The 26594-nt window shown below is 44.6% G+C and overlaps 1 protein-coding gene across 4 annotated transcripts in view; it reads right to left on the bottom strand.

Annotated features, from left to right (window-relative positions):
- Positions 1-26594, bottom strand: part of DOCK2 (dedicator of cytokinesis 2) — a 430360-nt gene that overhangs the window by 218722 nt on the left and 185044 nt on the right. For 3 of the 4 annotated variants that reach the window (XM_017341248.4, XM_089335066.1, XM_089335064.1), the window contains one exon: positions 21883-21978. In XM_017341248.4, the coding sequence (XP_017196737.2) occupies positions 21883-21978 (96 nt within the window). Of the gene's footprint in view, positions 1-19594; positions 19900-21882; positions 21979-26594 lie in introns of those variants that run through there. The other variant, XM_089335065.1, reaches the window with a different exon arrangement.

Below are 26594 nucleotides of genomic sequence, written 5' to 3'. Positions count from 1 at the left end.
CATGCCAGGGCTGGCTGAGGACTTCCTCGATGCTGGGATGATCACTTAGCGAGTTCTCCATCACTCACATCCAAGCCGCCTCCTGGTCTGTGAGTTCAGATTCCCACTACAAGCAAACCCCCCACTGCACCTTCCAGAACCTCCATAATATCAACAATTGCTTCTTATCTTGAGCTCATCAACCCCAAAGAAAAGATTAAAGTGTTGCACAGAGCAGAAAAACAGAGGAGGGTTATAAGAAGGTACTCCAGAAAATAAATTAGATAAAATGGCAGTTTTCTAGCATATCAGTGTACATAAGCACAAAAGAAGTGGGCAGGGCATAGAGATGCAAGATCACCCTGTTGTGTTGGGGTCATCTTCATTTTAATCAGCTCCTTGATCCCAAGTCAAGGAGTTGTCATTCATGCTGAATGGGCCTTCCTCTCTGTGATGGACTAAGGTCACCCCAGGGTGTAAGGAACTTTTGGTGTGGCTGTCCTGTGCGATGGGCATTCAAAAAGTGTTTCAGTGGTTGTGGCTGTTCCAGAGCATCACAAGTCTCTGCCCAGTGCTTGAAACTGCCTAGCCACTAGATAGAATCTGGTTTGGGTTTAATCTCTAGGATTCCACATTTCATTCATCTGCAATATTGAATATCATGAGACCCAGCAATCTGTCACTTACATCTGATCAGTGACATAAATAAGGCTAAGACACAATGCAACACTATTTCTCATCCATTCATCCCTGCAACATCAACCTTGTAGATAGGTTCAAACACATATTAACGTGCCCAGCTTCCCTTCCTTGTAACCAGGCTAAGGCCACCTGACGGAAGAAGCAGCAGGACTACGGATGAGGATATACTTGTTTCCACTTTAGTCTTAACAGACCTTTCTTTCCCAAAGTCTGAGTTCTTCAAGGTCTGGCTCGTTCATTTGAAAAGACCCCAGTCAAACTGGCACAGCTGAATGAACCACTAAAGTAATATAATTAAGTAATTGCTCCATACTCTTGGAGATTGAGGGGTCTGATGGCAAGGCTCAGATTCCGCCTCATAAGTTCCCTGCCAGCCTGTGGTTCAACTGATGCTATTAGAAAGGGATCCTAAAACTAAATAAACACTAAATGAAGAAGGCACTTCAAAATCCTCTTGGCTGAAGGCCCCGCGTCTGAGTTAGATCTTTGTGCAGCACAGCCTCCTGTGTGCACACAGGCTGTTTGTCCCCCACTGCAAACTGAAACCAACTGAGCAAACCACTCCAACAGTTTCACCTTCCCTTGTCATAGCCACTGCAGTGCATAAAGCTATTTCAGTGGGAGCAAGAGGGAAATTTGGCAAGGGATCTCAGTTTGCACTATTTAAGTCTTGGATTGTCATTCAAGATGTTCTTGTTCTGTTTCTAGTGTAATGTTGAAACCCACAAAATGAGACCAGAATACATAATGTCAAGTCAGAATTAAGATAAATACACTTGTCGTACTTAAGAAGCCACATTTCAATAAGATATGCTACCCCTGGCTCAAAGCCACCCATCATTCTTCCTGTATCCATACAGTCAGCTCTCAGTTGGCTCCAGCAATGGAAAAGAACAGCATAGAGGATAATCCAATAAAGCAAAACCATTTGGGATCTCTTATGTAATTTTATCTTGTAATAGAGCTTCGATCTTAAGTTGCTTGGCTTATGCTAATTTCAAATGAATTTATACTCTTGGACATCATGATAGAATGAAAATAACCCTGTTCCTAGAATTAACAGACCCAGGCAACAGAGCAGTCTATTCCACTAACTTTTGGCAAATTGCTTAAGATTTCAGGGCCTGTTTGTCCATTCTTGAATAGAGATAAGAACACCTACTCTGCTGTAAAGATCTGTGCATCATCCAACATCAAATGAGCAGAATGACTCAGAGCTGAGCTGGCTTCTTTGCCAAAGTTAGCCTGGAATGATGAAAAGATGGTTGAGGCAACTCATACAAAATTAAGAAACTCCTGAAGTCATATACCTGTGGCAAGTTGGGGACCTCAACTAAACTCTCAATTGAATTAAGTGAAATTGGGCTTAGAAAAAATGTTGGCATTTCTAGAAATAAAATCAACTGAGCTGATAACAATTCTATACCAAAGCACAATACTGCGTTTGGTTGGGTCACCCCCTCTGAAACTGGAAAGGAGGTCTCTTCTGAAAACTGAACATTTAAAATCATTATGAGGAAAAAAGATTAAAAATAAGATCCTGCTGAACAAAAGTGATCATCTCTATGTTTAAAAAAACCACACACGCATATACAAAAACTCTACACTTGTATGCTCATGTGAAAACCACTGCTTCTTTGTAAAATAATATATAACATCGACCATGATATTCTACAGAAATGCTATATGTGAAGTTCTATGGTTTTATGAAGAGATATTCATTTAGCAAAAATTACTTTTATAACAATGAAGGGGAAAAGACCAATACATCAACTTAAATTGCAGGAGTTTATGTAGCTGCTTTCTCTATAGTTAAAAAATGCATACTCACTATCCTTGGAACTTAATACCAGCTCATCTCTATATAGAGCACCTTCTTAAAGAGATGTACTAATGTAAGGTTTTGTAAATTTCTAAACTGTTTTAAATGGGATATTATCTTTTGCAATAAACTTACATATTTTTCCTAGGTTTTAAGACTCCATTATTAGCTTGACTTGGTTTGGGTTATAAAATCTAAACTTAAGAAGGAAGTCTCAATGGTCCTAAGGGCAAGGACGAATTGCATTATGATTGCATTTAGATATTTCTCAGGGAGACAAATAAACAAAGAAGAGATTCAGGACTTTGTGTCGCAATTATCTCATGGGAATCACCTGTATCCTGGGAGCCAGGAAGGAAACAAGAATGAATAGAGCTGCTCTCTCAACTTCATCCAGGGGGACACGTATTCATGATTTTTATAATTATGCTCATGCACCTGAAGTCTATATTCAAAATTTTCTTTACTCATTTTCCCCTTAATTCTTTTCCTTAAAAGGTAACTTTACATCATCAACATGAGGGAAAATCCTGAAGATGAAATCAAAATAATTTTATTAAAGTCTTGCTAAACACTTTTGAACACTGAAGGTGCTAAGCCCCACATCAACTTTCTTTGTTAAAAGGGATAATAGAAAAGTCAACACAAACTATAGCCACATTCGCATCAAACTCATTGTCTATATGACTAATCAGGGGAGTTGAGAAAGAATTGAAACTAACTTTCCCTTCAAGTGCTTCTACTTTTTTTCCCCCTGCCTTGTCCACAAACCACCTAAACTCATTTTGTTCACACCTGGAGTGTGAGCTGCCCATTCTGGGAGACTTCAACGTAGGGAAAAACAAAAACCAGACTCTGGACACAGAATCAGAAGCTTTGGGTTGAGTGATCTTGGACAAGTTACTTAATCTCTGGGAGTTTCTGCTGTCTCTTCTTATAATGCAAAACATAACCCCCACCTTACAAGGGTTCCTAACAATTAACCTAGTAAATGCCCTAAGCACAACAGAGGGTACACAGCAGGTGCTCAATAAATGTGCATTCATTTATTTGCTATTGAAGTAGTTTCCAAGAGAAGATGGAAGACGCTTCAATGAAGCTATAGTGGTTTTCAGAAACAAGCCCAACATTTTCTTAGGACAAGGAACAAACACTTGCGGCCTTAACAGAACCATTAAAAACCATGTCGATGAATATGAAGTAACAAAGTCAGAGGTGATTCAGAAAAACACCCTGCGGGGCATGTAAAACACAGCATAGCACTCTGGGGAATGAAGGATGCTTGTAGTCTGGGATCGAATACTGTAGAGGTGAAAGAGACTTCCAGAGCCAAGACTTCCATTTGAAGCAGGAGATGATTAAGTAAAGCTAGGTAACTTGCCCAAGGGCTTGTGACAGCCAGAGGAGAAGTAAGAGCTGGGAGACATGTGTGTGTTAGGTGGGAGGCATGAGGGGCCAGGCCATTCCAGGAGTCACTGCGGCTAGACTTGAAACTCAGCCTTCCTTCCATTAGGGAGCCAAGTCCTCAGCACAACCTTCACTTGAAAAAGCTCTAATTTTAAGCTGCTTGAGGCAACTTGCTGTATGCTAAAAACACATTTCTTTTTTTAAGTTCCAAGAAACAAAATAGTTTTATGATCATTACGCCCATAAAGCATTGCTTGCAAGAAAAAATGCTGGGGGACAAATCCAAAGCCAACACTGACTGCGTTGGGTGAAAACCACATTCTACCGAGTCCTTGATCATAACCCCAGCTTCGGTACCTTCACCTCAATCTCCTCCTCATCTTCTTTTAGCCAACATACAGCCTACGTTTCCACTGACCACCTCACACCAGCCCTGCCCCTGGCTGGCAGCAAGCCTCAACCCTCAGCCAGGGGAGAGCAGGGAGGCCTCTGTTGGCAGCCTACAGAGCTCAGTTTTCTCACTGTCAGATCAGCCAGGTGGCAGGTCCCTGTGCCTCTCCACTACGGGCTTCCTGTTCCAAATCACTGTCATCTCTCAACTGGCCTCTGCAGGAACTTTGTCCCCCCTCATTCTCACTCCCATCTCTTCCATTCTGTACACAGCAGCTGCATGTTTAGTTTTCTATTATGTAAGCCAAAGACCTGAAACTGCATTAACTGTAAAGAAAGAGGTCTATCTAGCTCTCAGATCTGGAGGTTCAGGGGAATAGCTCTGGCATCAGTGCAGCTCTAGTGAGGGCCTCATGGTCAAGGGCAATGGCAGCAGCACATGACAGGAGCAAGAGATCATGGCACAAAACAGGAAGTCAGAGAGACTGGGTACCCACAATCACTTCCTGTGATGGCAGTGCCTCCAGTGACCTATGGGATGCCCACTAGGACCCTATAAGAGGTCTTAAAGATCCATGCCACCCCTATGCTGCATAATGAGATCCAAGGCTCGAACGCATGAATGGCAGCTAAAGTACTCATTGCAACATGTAGACCTGCGCCATGTCACACTCTGGCCTGAAAGCACACAATGACTTTCCAATAAATCTAGGAAGTTAAGACCAGGTCTGCAAGCCACAGTCCTGGGGCCTGCGTGACCTGTCCCTGCCTCTCCCATAAACTCCTACACAGGCCCCTTTGCTGTCTGCTCTCCAGCCACATTGAGCCTTCTTGAAATCCTTGCATTCAACCTACTAACAACCCCTAAAAGTCCTGTGTTCACCGTTCCTGCTGACTGGCATAACCCCACCACCCTCCTTGGATAGTTTCCAGTCCAGCTCCTCTGGGGCTTTCTAGATAACACCATGCATAGCTATCACCCCCTACTGCCCCCAGACCACCTCCAAATGATCCTTTTAGAACTCACTTAGCACCAGGGCCCCTACCCTCAAAGCTCTTGGCATAGTTGTCCTTGTACATACAGCTGTGTCATTCTTTGATGAAAGTATTTCTAACTAGAGTATAATCTTCCTAAGGTGGAATCCTGCTTATTTTTTTGGCTTGCTTTTGTATCTTCAGCACTTACCACATGGGATTTGAATATGTGCTGCAGGAATAAATTAATGAATAAATTGGATCCAGTGCAGAAAACACTGAAACAAGATTGCCAGTTTTTACCTTGGCCATCAGACCACACACAGGGCTGCTACCATTGGCATACAGGATCTGTGTTCCAGGGATTAGGGTTGTCAGTGGGTAGCGTGCCCAGGGCTTATAACTCCACTATAGTCCACATGGAATACACGAGCCAGCAGCATTACAAGTCTACTGTCCTTTCCCAGTGACACCCCAGTTCTTTTGTCCTGAATATTGACAGCCCAGCTTAACCTTGTTTCAGAGTAAATTGCCATCATAATTAAATCCCAATGCATTTTGCACATTTTACCAAGATACTGCCTTATTGTGTGAAAGAGAAAATGAGTTCTGAAATTAAAGCAGATTGTTAACTATTTTTGCTGCAATGTTTCTATTAAAATGCCAGGATTTATTACATGTGACCCAGTCCATTCCAGACAAAGCACAATTTAAAAGAGACAGTGACTGCTTAACTACAGGAGCATTTGGGGGACATCATTGTGCCTTGGCTTCCACCGCGGGTAAAATGAAAAGACAATAAAATCACACCAAAGGATGATTTGCTCCACAGCAAATAAAAGCTTTGTTAGCATGAATGGCTTTCACAAATTCTCGGAATCCATAAGTATATTATAGTAAATTTCACTCAAATGAAACCCATATATTTTTCTCCTGACAAAACCTCAATGTGTACTTTTTTTTAATCATCAGTTAAACAGAGTGACCCCTACCCAGTGTGTCAGCTTGGTTTCCCCGGCAGCACACACAGCATTGGGATACCGGATTGTGCCAGCAGAAGAGCCTTCTCGCTCATGAACCAAAGAGGCTCAGTTGTCAAAGCTGCTCCAGTGAGCACAGGAAGCCTGCCTGGTTGCAACCCCACAGGCAGAAATCACCAATGGGTGATAGAGGGAAAGGGAGGCTATTGTTACTGCTTGCTTAGTTGCAAGCCATAAAACAAGCACCTCCTGACCAGTTAGGATCTCTTGGATTCCATCCCTGCCTCTGCCCCACAAAAATGCACCCAGCAGCCCCAAGAAAACTTCTCAGGCCATAATTACTTTTCTCAGTACAAAGCTATTGAGTACCTTCTCTGGGCCAGGCTGTGTGCCAATGGCACACAAGACTGAGGACACAACTCTTGCCTCACAGAGCGTGTGCTCAGTGTGTGGCTTCCCTTAGACAGCACGTGTGCCTCTCTGATCTGCCCCAGCCATCTGCCTTCGGCCCTCTTGCTACAGTCCTTATATGCTCTGGAAGCGATTCCTCATCCCCTCCCCCTCACTCCCAGATGCTAAACTCCCCAAGACTGTAAGCAGCCTTCCTCTCCTTGCAATGTCCAGGGCCAAGACTTTGTTTAGATGAAATGAGAGACTTCAGAACATGAGTTCTTGTCCCTTCCCCTGGTCTTCAAAGTCCATCTTCCCTTCTCGTGCCCCAGCCCCACCAAATCTAGTCTCTCAGAGCTGCCTGGGGGCACTCCCAGACCCATCCCAGGCTCTTATATCTCTAATTACATCCCACCACCACTCCAGAGCATAAAGTTCCGTCCACAGCAAAGAGACTTCTTAAAATCTGACTGCAGCCCAATGCTTACAGCCTGGCTTCCTGCAGTCCACTGTCCCCGTGCCCATCTCATTGCCACTTCCCAAAAGTCAGAGGATGATAAGTATCAGTGCCTTCACACACGCTGTTCCCTCCACCTGGCACACTATTCCATTATCTATCTACTACAGAAAATAATCATCATTTGAGGGGAATAAGGAGAACAGCAACATTACTACTCACAGTGATAATAAAAGCTCTTGCTTCAAAAAGTTACAAGGGGATCATAACTAAATGCTTTCCTTCCACCATCTCATGTAGTCCTCCAAAACTACTACAAGGCAGTTTATGATGACCCCCACTTTCCAAAAGGCTAAACTGAGGCCTGGGGAGGGATGACTAATCTGCCCAAGTGCATGGGTACAAGGTGGCAAAAAATGGAGTTCTTTCAAAGTCTCCTGAACTTGAGTGCCTGGGCTCTGACCTCCTGTGTCAGACAGCAACTTGCAATTTAAATGTCAGCTCCTCTCTGATCATACCCCCCCACCCCCCGCCATGGAATTAGTCCCTGCATCCTCCGCGTGCCCACGGCACATTGCACAGGCTGCCACTGTTCATGTTCTGCCGGCGTCCCTTTTGTCAGTCTCACATTCGTCTCCACCAGGAAGTGAAGTCTTGAGCGACAGGAATTGTTGTCGCCATCTCTGCGGCCCCAGAGGTTTCTGGCCTAGCCTGAGACGCTATAAACGTTGTGTGTGCGTGCACAGACAGCACTGGGAGAGAACATGGCTGTGCAGGCGCTAAGAGGAAAAGCTGTCCAGGGGAAAGGAGAGAGATGAGGCCAGGGCCAGGAGTCCTGGCAGGATCTCCTGCAGCATTTTGAGCAGACATCTTCCGCTCCATCCCCCACTCACACCTTAAACGAAGCTGGATGTCCTTCTGGCTCCACAGGCTGTTGTAAAGGAACACATGAAGATAGGTCCGTAAGTTTATCTCTTCAGTTCCCATTTTTAAAGAGTGTTTGAGGGTTTTTTTTTTTTTTTTTATCATTAAAGGAAAACAAAATTGTTTTAGGGATTGTGAAATTCTAGAAATGTGCAAACCAAATAGAAGGTACTAACACGATTTTAGCCTCAGAACAGGGTACCTGGGTTTGACCTGTGGGAGGTGTAGGGCCTCTGGTGAGGGGTTCAATTTCTTTGCCCTCCCTATCCTGCCATTTCCTGGGTGACTTTGTTGTTACTGTCATCATATCCCTACAATATGACATATTCCAAGTTGAAGTCATAGAATTTTCTCATGTTATAAAAACACCTTTTTTTTTTTTTTAAATGAGTTGCCCCTGCATTTTTTAAAAAAGATTTATTTATTTATTTGAAAGGCAGAGTTACAGAGACAGAGAGAGAGAGCGTGGTCTTCCATCCGCTGGTTCACTCCCCAAAAGGCTATAACATCTGGGGGTGGGTTATGCTGAAGTTAAGGAGCCCAGGACCTTCCTCCAAGTCTCCCTTGGGCAGGGTCCCAAGGACTTGGATCATCTTCCACTGCTTTCCCAGGCACATTAGCAGGGAGCTGGATCAGAAGAGGAGCAGCCAGGACTTGAACTGGTACTCGGATGGGATGCCAGCACTTAGGCAGCAGCTATATGTGCTATGCCACAATACCCACCCCATAAAACATCTTTATAAAGATCACTTAATGGCTGTGCAGATGCACCCCTGTATGAATATAGCATAAACTGAGAGACAGGTGCTGATTTTGAAGGCCCATTGGACAGAATGCATTCTGTTGACACTCCAGAAGGCCAGAGCCTTGGAAGTGGCTGTGTGGCCCCAAGCCTTGGGGGAGCCTATAGCAATGAGTTATTGATCCTTGAAGACGGGGTTCCAGGCCTCTGCTGCAGACATGAAGAACCTCGTTTGACCTCACGGGGCATTACTTCATTACTTCATTACAAGCATTACTTCACTCATCCAGCAAAGACCCCCAAGACAAGGCCAGGACCAGTCTGTAATGTTCTTCAGATCCTTGTGTCAAAGTTGGGAGAACTAGCATGAGGCAGAGTTAAATTCCACCTATGTTTCATGGACCCCTTATTTACATAGCCTGAAGGTAACTTTGTACAATATTTTCAGTGCACCTGCATTTCAATGTTGACCCTCTCAGGAGATCACATGTGGAATTTTCCACTTGCGGTGTCATGGTAGTTCTCAAAAACGTTTCAGATTTTGCAGCATTTGAGGTTTCAGATTTTGGGATCAGGGATGCTTAACCCATAATAGCTATTATCTATGGGGGCCTTCTGTGCATTATGCCCCATGCTGCAAGCTTTTCACATTTGTTTTTATCCAATCTGCACCACGAGATCGGCAGGTAATAGTCATTATTAACCTCCTTTTCCAGACCAGGGAAGTGAGGCTCTGAGCCGTGAAGAGACTTAGCTGTGGAATGAGGCCTCCTCGCTCCCTGAGAAAAGAGGACACCAGCTCCCGGCCTGTCAAATCCTTTCAATTTCCACCACTGGCCCCCCAAGTCCACAGCCCTGAGAAAGCAAAGCTGGCCTTGAACGCACTCAGCCAATGCCCCATGGTAGATGCTCTGTTTCTGAAGTTCTCCAAGGACAATAAAAAGCTGGCCTCTCTTACTGTGCCAGGAAATAGGACAAGAGAATCCGTGGAGTCTTACCTTTAAGAGCGCATGTAAAATCGCTTGTCCAAAATCTGATTTGTCCAGCTTCACTAACAGAAGCCGAAAGGCACTGAGCTCTCTAGAGGTAATTTCATTAGGATTCAATGACGTACTGGGCAGTCTGTGTGGCTGCATTTCCCAGCACTGGCTGTGCAATTCCCAAACGGTCTCTGTCTCACCTACTCTGGATGCTGACAGGTGCAGCCCTGGTGTGGCGGGTAAAGGCCTCAGCTCGGACATCAGCTTCCCCGGGGCCTGAGCGCACCTGCTCTGCAGAGCCACGAGACGTGTTACTGAGTTAGGTGTGACATACTCACAGCATCAACAGTGACCTCAGCATCTTTATTATCCTGGGTCAGCCTCTACTTACAGCCCAGGGCAGCCCCACTGGACAGACTAGGGAGAAGGCAGCAGCTGTCTAAAATCCAGGAGATTTCTGTAGCTCATCACGGAAGAGAAAGGAAGGTATAAAGAATAAAACAGGCTCTTTTATGCCACAGCCCTCTCACTTCAATTTATCAAAGAGTTCAATCACAGAGCTAGTACGATATAAGTATTTGAGAATTTTATATAAATAAAAGATCTTTATGGAAAAGCTTGGGATGAAATTAACCTTTTAAAATCAGAACTTCTCAAAGCTCATCATTCATTTGTTCTTTTTTACAATTAAGTAATTAATTTAAAAGGCAGAGTGGTGACAGAGGGAAGGTAGAAGGGAGGGAGGGAGAAGGGGGAGAGAGAATGTATGTGTGTGTGTGTGTGTGTGTGAGAGAGAGAGAGAGAGAGAGAGAGCAGAGAGAGAGAGGAAAAGAGAAAGAATCTTCCACCTGCTGGTTTACTTCCCAGATTGTCACAACAGCCAGTGAGGGACTAGGCTGAAGCCAGGGACTCAATCCAGGTCTCCTACATGGCTTTCAGGAACTAAGTGCCTCCACCTGCTGCTTCCCAGGAGCATTAGCAGAGAGCTGGATTGAAAGTGAAACAGCTGAGACTGGAACCAGCGCCCTGACATGGAAGGTGGGCATCCTGACTGGGGGATCAACGCACGTAACACCTGTCCCATTCCTTTGTTTTCTCCATTAATTCACTCCCACAAACCAGGAGTGAGTGCCTGCTACACATCAAACTCCGGATGAAAAGACAGGAGCCCCAACCCCTTTCCTGATGGGTCTCGGTTTACCGTGGAGCAAAGATAAAGTAAAACTTCCAGAGGACGTGGTGATGTTCTAAGACATGGACAACGCATAAGGAACACTGAAGAAAGGTGGCCTAGGGAGTGACACAGCTTTCACAGACTGCAGGATGGGACAAACGAGAAACACGGCTTCCATGAAAATACCCGGCCTATCCTCGCCACCTGTTCAAACTTTTCAGGGTATAAGACCAGGCACAGATCCATGAAGCTGACCTTGATAAATGACTTGTGCCCATACATGCTCTTGGTTCCTTGCAAGTTGAGATAGCAATCTATTGGGTTTTTTTTTTTTTTTTTGCAAGTATATTTTAGGGTAAGAGCCCTCTGATAGGCAATTACCAAAACTGTTATTAAAGCAAAGTTTCCTCACCCACAGGATGTGTGCACCATCCCCATTACTGTATTGGGCAGTAACCAAGCTACCCCCAGTTGATGTGTCACCTTTTGGTTACTGAATACAATTTCAGGTCTCCTTTTTGTTTCTTAACTTGTCTCTCGCTCTCTTTTTTTTCTGATTTTTAAAATTTATTTATTTATTTTTATTTTTTGACAGGCAGAGTGGACAGTGAGAGAGACAGAGAGAAAGGTCTTCTTTTGCCGCTGGTTCACCCTCCAATGGCCGTCGCGGCCGGTGTGCTGCAGCCAGCGGAATGCGCTGATCCGAAGGCAGGAGCCAGGTGCTTCTACTGGTCTCCGATGGGGTACAGGGCCCAAGCACTTGGGCCATCCTCCACTGCACTCCTGGGCCATAGCAGAGAGTTGGCCTGGAAGAGGGGCAACCGGGACAGAATCCGGTGCCCCGACCGGGACTAGAACCCAGTGTGCCGGCGCCGCAAGGTGGAGGATTAGCCTAGTGAGCAGCGGCGTCGGCCTCTCTCTCTCTCTAACATAACAACACACACACACACACACACACACACACACTTGAGAATTTTCTCAATTAAATTAATTTTACCTAAAGAAGCCAATTTCCTAGACATTGCCTCGAGTTGTGGCAGAACTGGATATGATACAGACTCCAGCTGGGCACGGTGATCAGGCCCCCTTATGGCGGTTTCTGCTTTGAGAAAGAATACAAATTTTGGCCAACCTCCCAGATTCAGTGTGATAATGCTCTGGAAGTGGTCTAGACCATCTCTGTCCCACGAGGGCTCCACAGATGGTAACTACGGTGATGACCAACATTCGCATCCCAGGAAGAGAGAGCACACTCTCCTGCCTTCCTTTTCCACTTACGCCAATTATTTAAGCACAGCGCTCTCTCCTCCCTGATTCTCCTTGCCTAAGCATGCCATGGGGGAGCAAGAGTAGCACCTGCGCACTAAGGATAGGAGCAACGGCTTGGGTGTAAATAAACGTAGACAGTAAGGCCTTACTTATTCAGGAGGTGGTCCCTGGGATCTGCAATACAGTGTTTCTCAGACAGGAGGAGATTTCTCACAACAGTGTCATGGGCACACCGGTGCAGCTCAGGTTAAGGGGAGCAAAAGGGTCTGAACTTGGTTAAGTTGAAGGTAGGTCAAGTTGTGCCTCTCTAGCCATGACAGTAAGAGGAAACAGTAGTTATTGAGGTAGCTAGTGTATGGAAGACAGGGAAAGGGGGTATGTTCCAGACAAAGGGAAAGGCATGAGGAGGGCTCAGAACAGGTCAGGAGTGTTCTAGGCCCCGCAGAGCAGTAGTTCCATAGAGTCCAAGAAAGGTAGTTAAAGGACACTTGGGAAAGAGGTAGGCCAGTCTGGGCACCCAGAGGGTGGCAGTGAGCAGTTGGGCCTTTGTCCTTGGGCACCGTGCAGCCACTGACACTTTCTCATGCAGGTGGTTGTGTCTTAGAACAACATTTTGGCTACAGTGTGAAGACTGGAGCCACAGATAATTAGGGAGGAGGCCGTGTGTCCTTTAGAGAGAGGTAGCAGTGGTGGCAATGAGAAGTGATCATGGCTATACCTTGGATTTGGGAGATCTTCAGCTGCTGGTGTGGACAGAGAAAGGGACACCCTCTGCCTCCAAAAGTCTCCATGCTAGACATGTCCTCTTCTGTTACACCTGCCATCTCGTAAGTACCAGCATTCAAATAAGCGCAGGTTCTTTTTTCAATGTTACAGTTGTTTACGGTTTAATTACCAGAATTTAGAAGAATGATCCTACACATGCTAACATCACCCTGAAATCATTAAGCATTCTGTACTGTTTACAGGTTAATGAAAGTTGCTGCTTAGTTCACCTCAGTAAATGCCATGCGTGAGGCACTGTTACAACTGGGCTTCAGGTGCTTCTTGATGCCTTCAGTTGAATCCATGAGAATGACTTTAGGTATTAGTAGTCAAAGACTGCATAATAGGTGTTTAAGAACAGGGACATACTGTTTTCTCACAAGCTGCAGGGTCTCTCAGTGAAGGTTAAGAGTGTATCAACCTAAGCCTGGGCTTCAGCAGAAGTCAGCTTATGAAGAGCCCTGGCAGCTCTGCCAGCCAAGAGTTGGGTCACCAGAAATGGACCTGCTCAGGAGTCTAAGGACGTCCAGGTCAGAACCACAGATCTTGCTGGCTCCGAGCTGAAAAGCCCTTCACTCAGCCCACCTTCCAAAATAACCATCACTACTGAGGGAACAGCCAAGTAGGGTCAGCAATATTGCAGGCAGAACTATACATTTCCTGTTAGAGATGCCACCTGCCTTTACCTGGCCAGCTCTCCTCCCAGGCCTGCTAGATAATGGAAGCCAACAGGGTGTCTTCTCCAAGGAGGTTCATACCTCCCTTAGGATGTACCCCATGTGAAGAGATACATAGGTCTGGGCCTCATGACTGACTAGGTCTTAAAGCCCACCTGATTATTATCAAGCCCCTTCTGTCAGTTTCTATTTGCCTCTCAATCAGAAAACTTAGTCATGGCTTAGATAGCACCTTTCTTAGGTTTTCTAGTAATGACTCTGTCCTTTGTTCTAGACCCTGTCTAGCCTACCTGGGGCCTCATTCCTTTGTAATCATAGCCTCTACTCTAACATCAATGGCTCTGCTCCCGACCTGTGTGTATTGATGGTCCTCTGCCCCACTTAATGTTGTATGATTGTTCAGGATTTTCTCCACAGACAAACCCAGTTACCTGCAAAAGATGAGTGGCTTTTCTCCCGGTCTTGGCTGGGACCAGCTTTAAACCACATCCACCAGACAGTCTTCACAAGGGTCCAAAGCCCTCCCCTCCCCATTTCCTTGCCTCTATGAAATCCTCTCGTTATTTGGTTAATGCCACTCTTAGGATCATTGGTTGCTGTTCTCACTCTGACTTTTATACCAAAGTGTCTGTTTAAGTGTTTACAGCAGGTGATAATGGAACGAACCAAAGCCTTCAGCAACCAGGCGGTCAACCAAATGCTGCTACAGAGATATACTCAGCTGCCCACCCAGGAGACAGCGGCTTGAGACATCGCCCCATGCCAACGAAGAGTACCTCGTCACCCCATGTCAGCAGGAAGTAGCTCTAAAGACAGATCATCACCTCTCTGCCTCTCTAGGACTTTTGGGGTTAATGTAATCCCATACAACTCATGCTTTATAAAAAACAAAAGTGGAGAATGTTAGTAAAATGGTGCAGTCCCAACACCATCCTAGGCTCTAGCCCCCGCTGCACTTGCAATTGCTGGAAGCCCAGTAGCCACGTGGCCCAACCACCAGTGTCAGCCCTACCCCCATCCTAATGGGATCCGCTGCTCCTACTTCCCCGCCCACTCCCCAGCAAAGTTTTAAAAGGACCTGTTCCTGAGCACGTGGCTCTCTTTCTCTCCATCTCCTGATCTCCGTCTCTTTCTGTCTCTCTGTCTCTTGATCTTTCTCTCTCGCTGTCTCTCTTATACGCTCCTTCTCTCTCTTTTTCTCTTTTCCTTCTTTGCCCCTTCCCTCTGGTGTGTTGGGTTTCCCTCAATAAACCCTTTCCCTTAAAAAAAAAAAAAAAAAAAAAAAGCTTACCAACCCTTCTGGCTGGGAACCACACCTCTCATGTCCCAGACCATGCTCACACTTGCTCTCAGCGGCCTGGGGTTGGGAGGAGTTGGCAGTAACTGTCTCGCTGTGGCCTCGAACACCTGGAATCCGAGGGCTCACAGTCTGGTCCAGAACAGTCAAATGGAAGAGCAATTTCCCAGTGGAGTCCCCGGAATTGAAAGGGAAGGGAGAGATGGGAGGCCCAGGCTCTCTGACTGTGCAGGTGCTTTCTACAGAATTCAGTGCTATTGTGAGGGTGAGCAGTGGAGGATGGGGTGATTTCCAGATTTCTATTTTCTTTTTACTTTTTTGAACAAACTGCTCTGGATTTCTGGAGCTGGCTTGAAGCCAGCTGCATTTACCTTTATTTAATCACTCAATAGACTCCTCTGTGAAAACCAGGGTAATTAGGCTCAAAATATATCACCCAGAGGCTTATTTTAACTACCCGAAATAAAAGCTAATCCCAATTTCAACAAAATTACTGGATCATTTTTCTTCCAAGAACTTCTGGCCCTGTTTAAGTTCCCTGGTTGATGCTCCCTATGGGACTGTCCATCCCCAGCCTTGGAGGGGCAGGAGGCAGGGCACAGCCTTCCCTAGAGCAGGCAGTGGCAGGAGGCACATGGCCAGGGAAGGCTCCTAGAGTCACCCCTCACTGTGCACACACAAGCCGGGGAAGTTTCCCTCATGCTGCTGCCCTGAGATAGATGAAACAGGAGCAGGTCTTCCTGGAAGGAATGGCAGTGAATGGGATGAACACACACAGCCCTGGTGTCCCCAGTTCATGTCCTGCCCCATTGTTACTGGCTGTATGACTTTGACCATGAAATTTTCATCCTCCAACAGTCAGTCTATTCTCCCGAACAACAGCAGACTATGACAGTTACCTCTGTGAGAGGACCCAAGATGTGATTCAAGGGATTTTGAATCAAATTTTCTTTTTTCATATTGTAATATCTCTGAAGATAACCTCTATGTCATAGTATAATTGGTGATATCTTCTCTTTCTTAGAGGCACATAAAATCTTGGAGCACTTATTTATTAATATTTATCTATTTGAAAAGGAGAGAAGAGGAGAAGGGAGAGAGACAGAGAGCTCTTCTATCTTCTTGTTCACTCCCCAGATGACCACAATAACCAGATGTGAACAAGGCTGAAGCTAGGAGAAAACAACTCCATCCAGTTCTCCCACATGGGTGGCAGGGGCCCAAATACTTAGGCTATCTTCCTCTGCCTTCCCAGGTGCATTCGTGGGAAGCTAATTTGAAACAGAGCAACCAGGATGTCAATCAGCACTTTGACATGGATTGCCTGCATAGCAAGTGGGAGCTTAACCCTCTTCATTACAACATTGACCCCTGAGTATCTTACTTTTGATAAATCATGGCATGGAACACACAGAAACTGATACCTTGTAAAATGTAGGCTCCCTGAGGTCATTTATTTTCTCCATTATTCTTGCTGTTACACCCCAGCCTTCTAAAAGGAGGCAAGAATATGTAGAAGGGAATATCAGTTATATGACAGCTTTTTGACTAGACTAGGAAAACATTAATGATTTCAGTCAATACAGAATATTTGCAACTATCTTGTTACATCCTTGTTCTTCAATCTTATACCATGACAGACATCACTAATCAATTCAGCACTTCTTCCCAGTTAGCAAAGACATAACCTATAAATCCTTCTCAACATAGTACTACAGGCAGCCATTAGCAATCAACCAGAATTGGCACATGAAGCAAAATCTATTTTAGATTCCTGACTCAGGAGTTTGGGAGACAGGGAATGAGAACAGGAATTGGCCAAATCAAGAAACTTCCATAGATGAAAATGATCTCAAAAATGTTGTAGTTCATTGCACGGAAGAAACCAAGATCTAGAGGTTAAAGGGGCACAAAGTCACAGAGCCTATTCTTTGTACAAAGAATGCAGAATCTTTCTCCTATTTTACCTCATCACCTTCTTCAGGACTCAAGCCAAATTCCTTGGTCATTTAAATAAACAAGCAGTTATCTTACAGATTAGACCCATAACATGGGGAAGAGCAGGCACCAGTCATGCAAAAGGTGCTTACTTTTGGTTTTTGTAAAATTTACTTCTGCTCATTTGTCACCACCAACAATTCAGTGTTCAGGCAGGTCAACTGCAAACCAATCAGGAATAGTCATTTCTAGCAAATAATAATTACAGTGCACTGAGCCCAAGAAATGATCCATCCTGGCTCTATGCTTCCTGTTATTTTAATAGCTAATTATTTTTCATTGCAATGTTCCTATACCTGCAAATAAAAAATGTCACTATTTAGCCCTCCAAAATGATGTGAATTGCAACCAGCTGCCCCCTGCAATGGGGGCCTCCCCAAAATTTCAGAAGCACTAGACAAGTCTAATGTTTGTCATAAATAAATATTGATTGTTTCATATTCCCAAGCAATGGAAACTAACCAATAAAAATCGCACCTGGAAAATTAGAACTGATGGGTGGAATGGGGATCTATCCTCCTTGTCAAATTTCAATTTGAAATTAAATCGGTGCCATTGGAGCTAAGACAGGGACCCTTGACCCCCGAGTAATTACTTTCTAACCTCATAGTCTAATTTGGAGATGTTTCTATTCTAGGAATTGTTGGAAAGGTCCATCGCATGAAAATGAAGCAATATCAGGAAAAATCTGTTTGTTTCTCCCCGCTACCCTACCTCAAGCACATTCTTGCTCCTAGTGAGGTGTGCTTTCTGCACGCCTCTAACACTCCCCACTCAGCACTCTTATTGTTGTAATTACACTAGCAAATTCCAGAGTCATTGAGACTAATGACACAGCTGGCAACTTAGAACCTCTGCAAAGCTTGTAGAATCAGCCCAGGCAGCAGGGAAATTCTGAACAGGCAATTCCTTACATAACTCCTTTATTTCCTGAAAAGCTGGGTCCAAATATTTTTAAATAATAAATTAATTAGAAAGGCAGACTGACAGAGAGCGGAACATACACACACACACACACACACACAAACACACACAGATCTTCCACCCACTGGTTCACTACCCAAATGCTTGCAACAGCCAGGGCTTTGACAGGCCAAAGCCAGGATCTCAGAACTCCATCCAGGCCTCTCACATGGCTGCTAGGGACACAAGTACCTACGTCACCTTCTATTGCCTTCCGAGGTGTATTAGCAGGAAGCTGGATCAGAAACAGAGGAGCCAGAACTCCTTTATATTGGAGGCAGGTGTTCCAAGTGGCAGCTTAACCTGCTTCACCACAATGCCTGCAACTAAGTTACCAATATTTAGAAAATGCATTGGTTGAAGAAGGAAAAGCAATTAGAGGGGTAAGAATACTAAAAATATTAAGGTGTGAAATACACTGCATTTCCAGGGAGCATTGCACTCATTTATTCATATATTAGTCCCTCCGTTCACTCAACACACATTTATTGAACACTCACTCCGTGCAGGTACCCTTCTGGGTGTCGACAATAAAAGAATGAGAAAAACTTGATCCCTGCATAATGTGGAGGGTAGCACAATAGAAAAACCACCTTACGGTGTACTAATGTCAATGTGCACAGTGACCTATCCTTGCAAGGGAGAACTGAGAATAAAAAGCAAAGGGTAGGGGCAGCTGATCCACCCCCAAGTAGGAAGGAACGAAGTCATGGTGCAGAAAAAGCAGGATTTGGTAAGCGATTAGAAGGGTCAGGCAGGTGAATGAGAAGGAGGGGTCAAGGGCTTCTCTGCCTCTAGGATGATGGTACCATAAGCTGAGATCCTGAATTTAGAGAGAGTGTGCAGTGGGCTTCAGTGACTATGCCTAAGTCATTTGCAGGTCTGTGCTGAGTTTTTAAGAGGTCCTTGGAAAATATTGAATGAGTAAATAAATAAATACTGTGCACAAGAAACACATGTGCAAATGCTTCTCCTGTAGTGTGCTGTTCAATTCTCATGGCAGCCTTACAAGGAAGGTTTCTTATGACCCTCATGTTCTAGGGAAACAGAAGCCTTCAAAGTCTGTGGTATAGGACAGGAGCTATGACAAGTTCACAGATAAAAATGACTCCAGAAAAAGAAGCAGAGCACATGAAAAGATGTTCAACATCACTAGTCATCAGACACATGCAAATTAATACAACAGTGAAATACCACTAGAACTATTATAAATCTAGGAGAATAGTAACAGTCCAAAGGACTGACAATACTAAGTACTGGTGGGGATGTGGATAAATAAACCCTCACATGTTGCTGGTGGGAATGTAAAGTGGTACAACTCTACTACGTAAAACAGTTGGTGGTTTCTTATAAAGTTAAACATACACTTCCCATATGCACCAGCAATTCTGCTTCTAGATTTCCATCCAAGAAAAATTAAAATGTTTACGTTCAATTTGTGTCTGAATGTTCATAGCAGCATTATTCATAATAGCAAAGCGTTGAAAACAATCTATATATCTATCACTAGTGAACTGATAAATGAAATGTGGCAGATTCATAGAATGTAACATCATCTAGATATGAAAATGGATGAAGTTCTGATAAATCTTAAAATATGGATGAACCTCAAAACATTATGCTAAGGAAAGAAGCCAAACACAAAAGCCCTTAAATTGTATGATTTTACTTATATAAAATTTCCTGAAAAAGAAAATGGGAAGCAGATAGTAGCTGTTTAGGGGTCCTGTGGGGGCTGTAGTTGACCAGAAATGGAAATTTTGGGGGCAAAAGTAATGTTCTAAACCGAATTATGGAGATGCAAAAAGGAAGAGCTTTCTCTCTGTCTCTCTCTCTCACTATCCACTCTGCCTGTCGAAAAAAAAAAAAGAATATAGATGTGTCCTAGGACAGACTTGGGCAGAGGTGAGAAGTGAACGTCGGAAGGATCAGCTACCAGAACAGAGCAGCAAATAAAAGGCGCATAACACTGGCAGCCGTGAACAAGAGTCCCGCGGTGGTCATTCGCCTGTGTCAGTAATGCAAAGGGACAGAGAGACTCATTGTACCCGACAGAAAGGAAAATAACAATAGACACCACTTATTTAGTGCTTTGTATGATCCATGCCCTGTTTTAAGGAATCACTACTCTAAAGCAAAGACAGAGGTAAGAGCCTGCTCTATACGGAAGGAGCCAAAGGGATTGATGATCATCTTTAGGTATGCTGCAAAGAAAGGGAATAAAGATTAGGGAGGTCATAAAATGCTTATCTAAGGTGTGTTATGGGAACCCTGTGCAGGGAAGCTTGTAAGTGAGTAAGAAATGGGGATACTTCTAAGGCAGAAGGGTACTAAGTGAGACAAATGAGGCAAACCAGTTTCCACGGCTCTGTGGCCCAGGAATGCTGGCGTGCCTGGCATCTGTGGATGTTACCGCTTCATTAACCCTACATGATACAAATTAAGTAAACAGGCATAGATGGGGGTAGACAGAATAGAATGAGTAAAAAGGATGATCACACTGGGCTGCTTCTCAGGCTCCTGTTAGAACAATACTCAGTATCTTATGTTCTGGATCCATGAAGCGAAGTAGATGAAAAGCCTGAAAAATCTGACTGTGGCCAGACCAGACTACAGAAGCTGAGAATGGCCAGGCTAATGCATTTATGATTTAATTTGGTAGGCAGTGGGGAGCTACTGAACATCCAAGAAGATGGGGTACTGTCATTTAACATCTCCGAACCTGGCTCTCACTGTACAAGTACAGTACCCAGATCACATTCTCAAAAGCCAAATCCAACTGTTTGGGGGTCATATTGTGCTTATTAACAATTTTTTTTAAATTAGCTGCGAATGCTTAAATACCGGGAAATTTCAAACAAAGTATGGGGCTTACATCTTTTCTTAAAAAAAAAAAAACTGAGATTCCAGCAACTATATGGCCGAATCAGTCAGCACTGAGTAGCACTTGTCCTCTTTAAACACTCCAGTTCCTGCCAGGAATGCTTCATTCATTTGCTCACTCATTCATTCAAGGCTTGGAGACAAAGCAATGAACAACTCAGACAAAAATTCTTACTTTCCTGGACCTCATATTTTTACAAGAAAGCTAGAAAAAAAATAAAATGATCTGCATTGCAGGTGATAAATACTAATTAAAAATAAAGAAGTAAGGCATAGAGAGTGAAAGAGAATGGAGAGATGCTGGTATCACAGACAGGATGGTCAGGGCAGGGAAGCTCTCTGAGCTAAGAAATGATGACAATGAGAAAACAAGGCCAAGGGAACAGCAAACAGAATCATGTTTTAGTGTTGGGGGGGACACATGAATGAGTAAGGGAAGAGTGCATTTCAGGCCTGGAAATTGCTTGCATTTCATTCTGAGTGGGATGGGAAACCACTGATGGGTTTGAGCACAGGAGTGACATGTTTGGACATAGGCATTTAGGTTGGTGACTGAGCTCTATAAGCACCCAAATTTTGGGTCCTTGGTTTAAAGCAAGATAGGCAGAGGCTAAAGGGTTAGAGATGGGCTCTGAGAACAGAAAACAAGCAGACTGTGGGGAAGGCATCTCCTGATCATCAGAACACAATGTGTGCCAAAGAATAACCCCAAATTCAGCAGTGACCTTGAATTACCTTGCATATATGGTATATGGACAGAGATAACCAGAAACCACCGAGAAAAACAAGCTGACATGCCTTTGAATCGGGGTAATGCCTGACTCCAGGCCAGAAGAAAAGGTTCTTGGCAGACACACATCTGGAACAGTCTATGTTGTCCACTTATAAATGCTTTTCTCGCCTCTCTGTCTTTACCAGTGATATTCTACACCTGCTAGTGCATGCAACTTGGCAGACAAGTCCTGAGTCTTATTTTAGTTCAGCAACTTGTGTTAACTTTCATGTCTTCCCAGCCACACAAGAGAAAGCAGACCTCCCAACAAACAAGGTACTGGTCATAGACCCAGAAGAGTTTCAAACATTTGACAAGGAGAAAGGATCTACTCACAATCAGAACGTGATCTCGACCCATGGTGATGACCATCCTGTTCACTGTGCGAAGCAGCTGCACCAGAATCTCTTGGATGTGGTGGTAGGTGAAGGCCTGTAACACAGTCAGAGACACCTATGTGATAACCAGGACACTGGGTAGACAGTCTCCCAAAGGACATAGATAGTAGTGATCAGACAGTGGTGACTACCACCATGAACAACACTTTTGTCACCACTGCCACCATCATCACCAGCAGTGCCTCCTGGCACTGGGCACCAGGAATTCCCCAGTCACCTTAAACAGGATAGTGATTAAGAACTTCTTAAAGGCTCTGGAATCAGGATCTTCTGATTCTGATTCTGGCTCTGACAACAATTCCCTGCACCGCATTGGTTCTTTACCCTCCCAAACCTTGGTTTCTTCATCCAACAAGGAAGGAACTTAACATAGGAAATTGGTTGCATAGCTGATGAGGAAGCTGAAGCACCAACAGCAGAAGCTACTTCCACCCCGAGGTAAAGAGAGGAGCCATAGTCTCTGGACCCAGGGACAGAGTTATCTGACAGCAATCGTAACTATCATGGGAGAGCTTACGCATCTGTAGCTGACTTGAGGGAAGGAAATCCATGGTGGGGCATGTTATAACGTGTAGGTTTCTGGCCCCTTTGAGTAGAAGTTCATGAACTTTTTCTGTACGACTTATGCTTTTCAACCTTTTGCTGTGGTAGGGAAGATTTCATGCATATTCAAAAATCCTCAGATCAGTTTATCAGCAAAGATTTTGGGCATAGAGCTTTGTCCATGCATCCTCTAAGGTGGTCACAGTCAAGTGGAAAGGCTCTGGGGTTGCAGGTACAGAAGTTCAGGGTCTGAGTTCCAATGCTGTACTTGCCAGCTGTGCGACCTCACTTACCATTTAATACGTCTGATCCTTGACCTTCTCACCAATACAACATGGGAGGTTCTCTCAAGGTTCACATGAACATAGAAGCGACACGTGCAATTGCTGTGCTGCAGATTCTGTACGTCTCAGACAGAACCTGGGTATCAGCAATTTCTGAATGTTATGTGTATTATTCTGCTGGTGGACAATAATGGCAAAGATAGACTGTGAAGCTCTAGAGATGGAGGCCTGAGTTTGGGAACAGCCTTGTGTCTCCAGACACAGCCAAAGCCTGACATAAAGAAAGTGTCAAATAGATGATGCCTGAAAAAACTGGATGGCAACTCATGCTTATGTATAAGCATGCTATGAACATTTGCTGCATGCAACTTAACTGTGATTTGGTCTTTTTGTGAAACTAATGAAAGGAAAATGAATTTGTAGGCAAGAAAAACAAAGTGATGTATGTATTGGAAAATGTTCTCCCAGAGCAGGCACTGGGCCTAGCAGTTAAGGCGCTGTCCCACAGGGGATTACCTGGGCTCAAGACCCAGCTTTGGCTCTTGACTCCAGCTTCCTGCTAATGTGCACCCTCAGAGACAACATGGATGGCTCAAGTAATTGGGCCCCTGCCACCCATATGTCACCTGGATTGTGTACCCAGTCTCTGCTAGCCATAACAGGATTTGGAGAGTGAAACAGTAATTGAGAGCTGGCTCTCAGGCTCTCAGGCTCGTGCGCTCTCTGTCTCTCTCTCTCTTTCTCTTTCTCTCTCTTTCTTTCCAGTTCCTCACCCCTTAAATAAATACATAAAAAATTTGGAAGATGGGGCCAGCATTGTGGCATAGCAGGTAAGGCCACCAACTGAAATGGCAGCATCTCACTGGGCACCAGTTCGTGTCCCAGCTGCTCCACTTCTGATCTAGCTCCCTGCTTACGTCCTGGGAAAAGCAGCGGAGGATGGCTCAAGTGCTTAGGTCCCTGCACCAACATGGGAGACCCAGCTGAAGATGAAGCTCCTGGTTCCTGACTTTGGCCTAGACTAGCACCAGCCACAGTGGCCATCTGGGGAATGAAACAGCAGATGAAGGATCTCTCTCTCTCTCTCTCTCTCTCTCTAAATACAAAATTCTTATTTAAAAATGTTTTATGTTTCCCCTTCCTATCAGGTTTTAATAATTGTTGGCATTCAAAGATGAGTCACCCACAGCTTGTGTTCTCTCTCCACCGTAGACTCAAGTATCTAGCATGTTACCTAATCTCTAGCCTTGTGGAGCCACAGCAGAGGCATGGTCATCAGTGCTTTGGTTAGAGCATGTGGGTTATCCCCTATCTGTTTATTGGAAAGGCAGAGTTATAGAGAGAGGGGGAGACAGGGAGAGATCTTTCGTCCCCTGGTTTCCTTTCCAAATGGTCACAACATCCAGGGCTGTGCCAGGTCAAAGTCAGTTAGGAGCCGAGAACTCCATCTGGGTCTCCCACATGGGTGGCAGGGGCCCCAAATACTAGAGTCATCACCTGCTGCTTTCCCAGGAAGCTGCTTTGGAAGCAGAGCAGCCAGGACTTGAGAGCAGTGGTCTGATACGGGATGCTGACCTCACACGTGGTGGCTTAATCCACTGCGCCACAACACTGGCCCCAACTCTATGTTTTACAGAAACAAGTTCCCATTCACCATCAAGTCCCTCAAAACCTCAATCTCCCTCTAGACGTAAACTCCCCACAAAACAGCTCCTGTAGCTCAGGGTCAGGCAAGACAGCACATGCCTACACTCCTTGGCTGAAGCTGAAACTCTGCCCTCATTTCCTTCTCTGTTTTTAAGCCTTCCTGTTGACTTACAATTTCCTATTTCTTGTATTATGTGAATTGATGTTCATGGCTGTAACAATAGCTAACATTTTCAAGTGCTTACTCTTACTACATGCCTGGCACCCTGTAAGCACTTTACCTCGTTTCACATCAAGATAAGCAAAATTATGATCTCCAATGTTCAGATGAAGAAACTGAAGATCAGATAGGTTGAGTAACTTATCCACGGTCACCCAGCCAGGAAGTCAGGAGGGAAAAGATTCAGACACAGCAGTCTGGCGGTACTGTCTGCTCCTGGCAGACTGGAGCCTGACCACAGATCTCTGGATGCTACATGGGGCTTCCTCAGCCTCTTCCTCCTACAGGATGGATACACCCTGACTTCATCTGGGCCAACTTCTAATTCTTTAAGTGACTTCTGATCTTTTGTTTCCTTTTTTAGAAAATCTTCAGTGCTATGTATTCATTACTCTCTTATCTTCTCTGCATTCCTTTGCAATTTCATCAAATTTATTTAATGGACTCCATTTGGTATGATTTTCCCCCCAGGATTACATCTTTTCTCTTAGCAATAGAGATATTAAAACCCCCCTTGCTTCTCGACCTCCTGCCCCTTTTCCTTTTAAATAACCATTTCTCTTTAGCCCACAGAGCAGCAATTAAAATGCTGAAGAATTTGGTATTTAAAAGTGGAAAACTGTCAAATTCAATTCATTTTCTCTCTGAAAGCTCCCAATATGGGAGGCTGTGTAACATTGTTTTGAGAATAGATAAACTTGAGTTTCAATCCTCACTCTGCTAAATTGAGCTGGGTGAACTTGAGCAAATTGCCTTTCCTCTCTGAGTTTCACCTCCTTTATGTGATGGGGCAAATAATAGAAGCTGCAAGGTTATGGGTTTGGGGGATAAATAAGGTAATGCTGTTGAAGTCCCCAAAACTAACGGCTGGCATGGAGCACACCCTCAGGAAGTGGAGGCTGCAGTTCCTGTTCCCCTTGGTCTGCAGCAGCATTTTGGCTGGGCTTGCAGATTCTCAGCACGTAGCAGAAAGCGCAGTACAAGGTAATGCATAATCTAAACTCTGGTGATAGCGAAATGTCACCCAAAGAATGTATAGCATATATGCAAATGGAAAACTTTCAAGATGATAAACCTGTGCTAGGCCATAAAAGTACAGCCACAAATCACCCACTGTTAATTGCTCCAGTGCCAGGCAAGTGGAGGGAAACTCCAGGAAAGTGTCTTCCATGCCCGAAGTATGCGGTGGCTCGTAATCAAAATGACAAAATCAGTCTTCTCATTGTGGCCCTGGGAACGAAATCAATCCATCCAACCTAAACACACTGCAAATTGTGGCGATTTTTTTCCTTTAATAATTACGGGCCATGATATCTGCAAGGAATTTATGCACAAACCTACTATCTAACACAATAGAAGGAGAGCTGGGGCCGGCGCCATGGCTCACTTGGCTCATCCTCTGCCTGTGGTGCCGGCATCCTGGGTTCTAGTCCCGGTTGGGTCTCCAGGTACTAGTCCTCGTTGCTCCTCTTCCAGTCCAGCTCTCTGCTGTGGCCCAGGAGGGAAGTGGAGGATGGCCCAAGTGCTTGGGTCCCTGCACCTGCATGTGAGACCGGGAGGAAGTACCCGGCTGTATAACACTCACTCTCTCTCTCTCTCTCTCACTGTCTAACTCTGCCTGTCAAAAAAAAAAAAAAAAAAAAAAAAAAAAAAGAGAGAGAGAGCTGGAAGCAGACCAGGGCAAACACCAGGGCTGGGTGTGAGGACTGGGGCTGGGATGAAGCCAACCTCTGCCTTGTTGGGTCACCCTGGGTCCTATGCCAACCCTAGAATGTTGTAGAACACAATTCAAAACCACTGATTTCCTGTACTGTTTCAAGAACAGTAAAAGAACATTACATACATGAGATGATTTTAATAATACAAAAATACATTTAATAACACTGAATGAAATTATGTGAAAGGTATGCCCTTTGTTAAGTTTCCTTTCAATGTTTCTGCTAACACCAAGCAGAA

The sequence above is a fragment of the Oryctolagus cuniculus genome, chromosome 6 (genome assembly GCF_051225735.1).
Source record: "Oryctolagus cuniculus isolate XC-2025 breed Fujian yellow rabbit chromosome 6, ASM5122573v1, whole genome shotgun sequence".
NCBI classification, from domain to species: Eukaryota; Metazoa; Chordata; class Mammalia; order Lagomorpha; family Leporidae; genus Oryctolagus; species Oryctolagus cuniculus.
The sequence above is the reverse complement of the archived record's forward strand: the minus strand, read 5'-3'. Positions and strand labels throughout refer to the sequence as shown.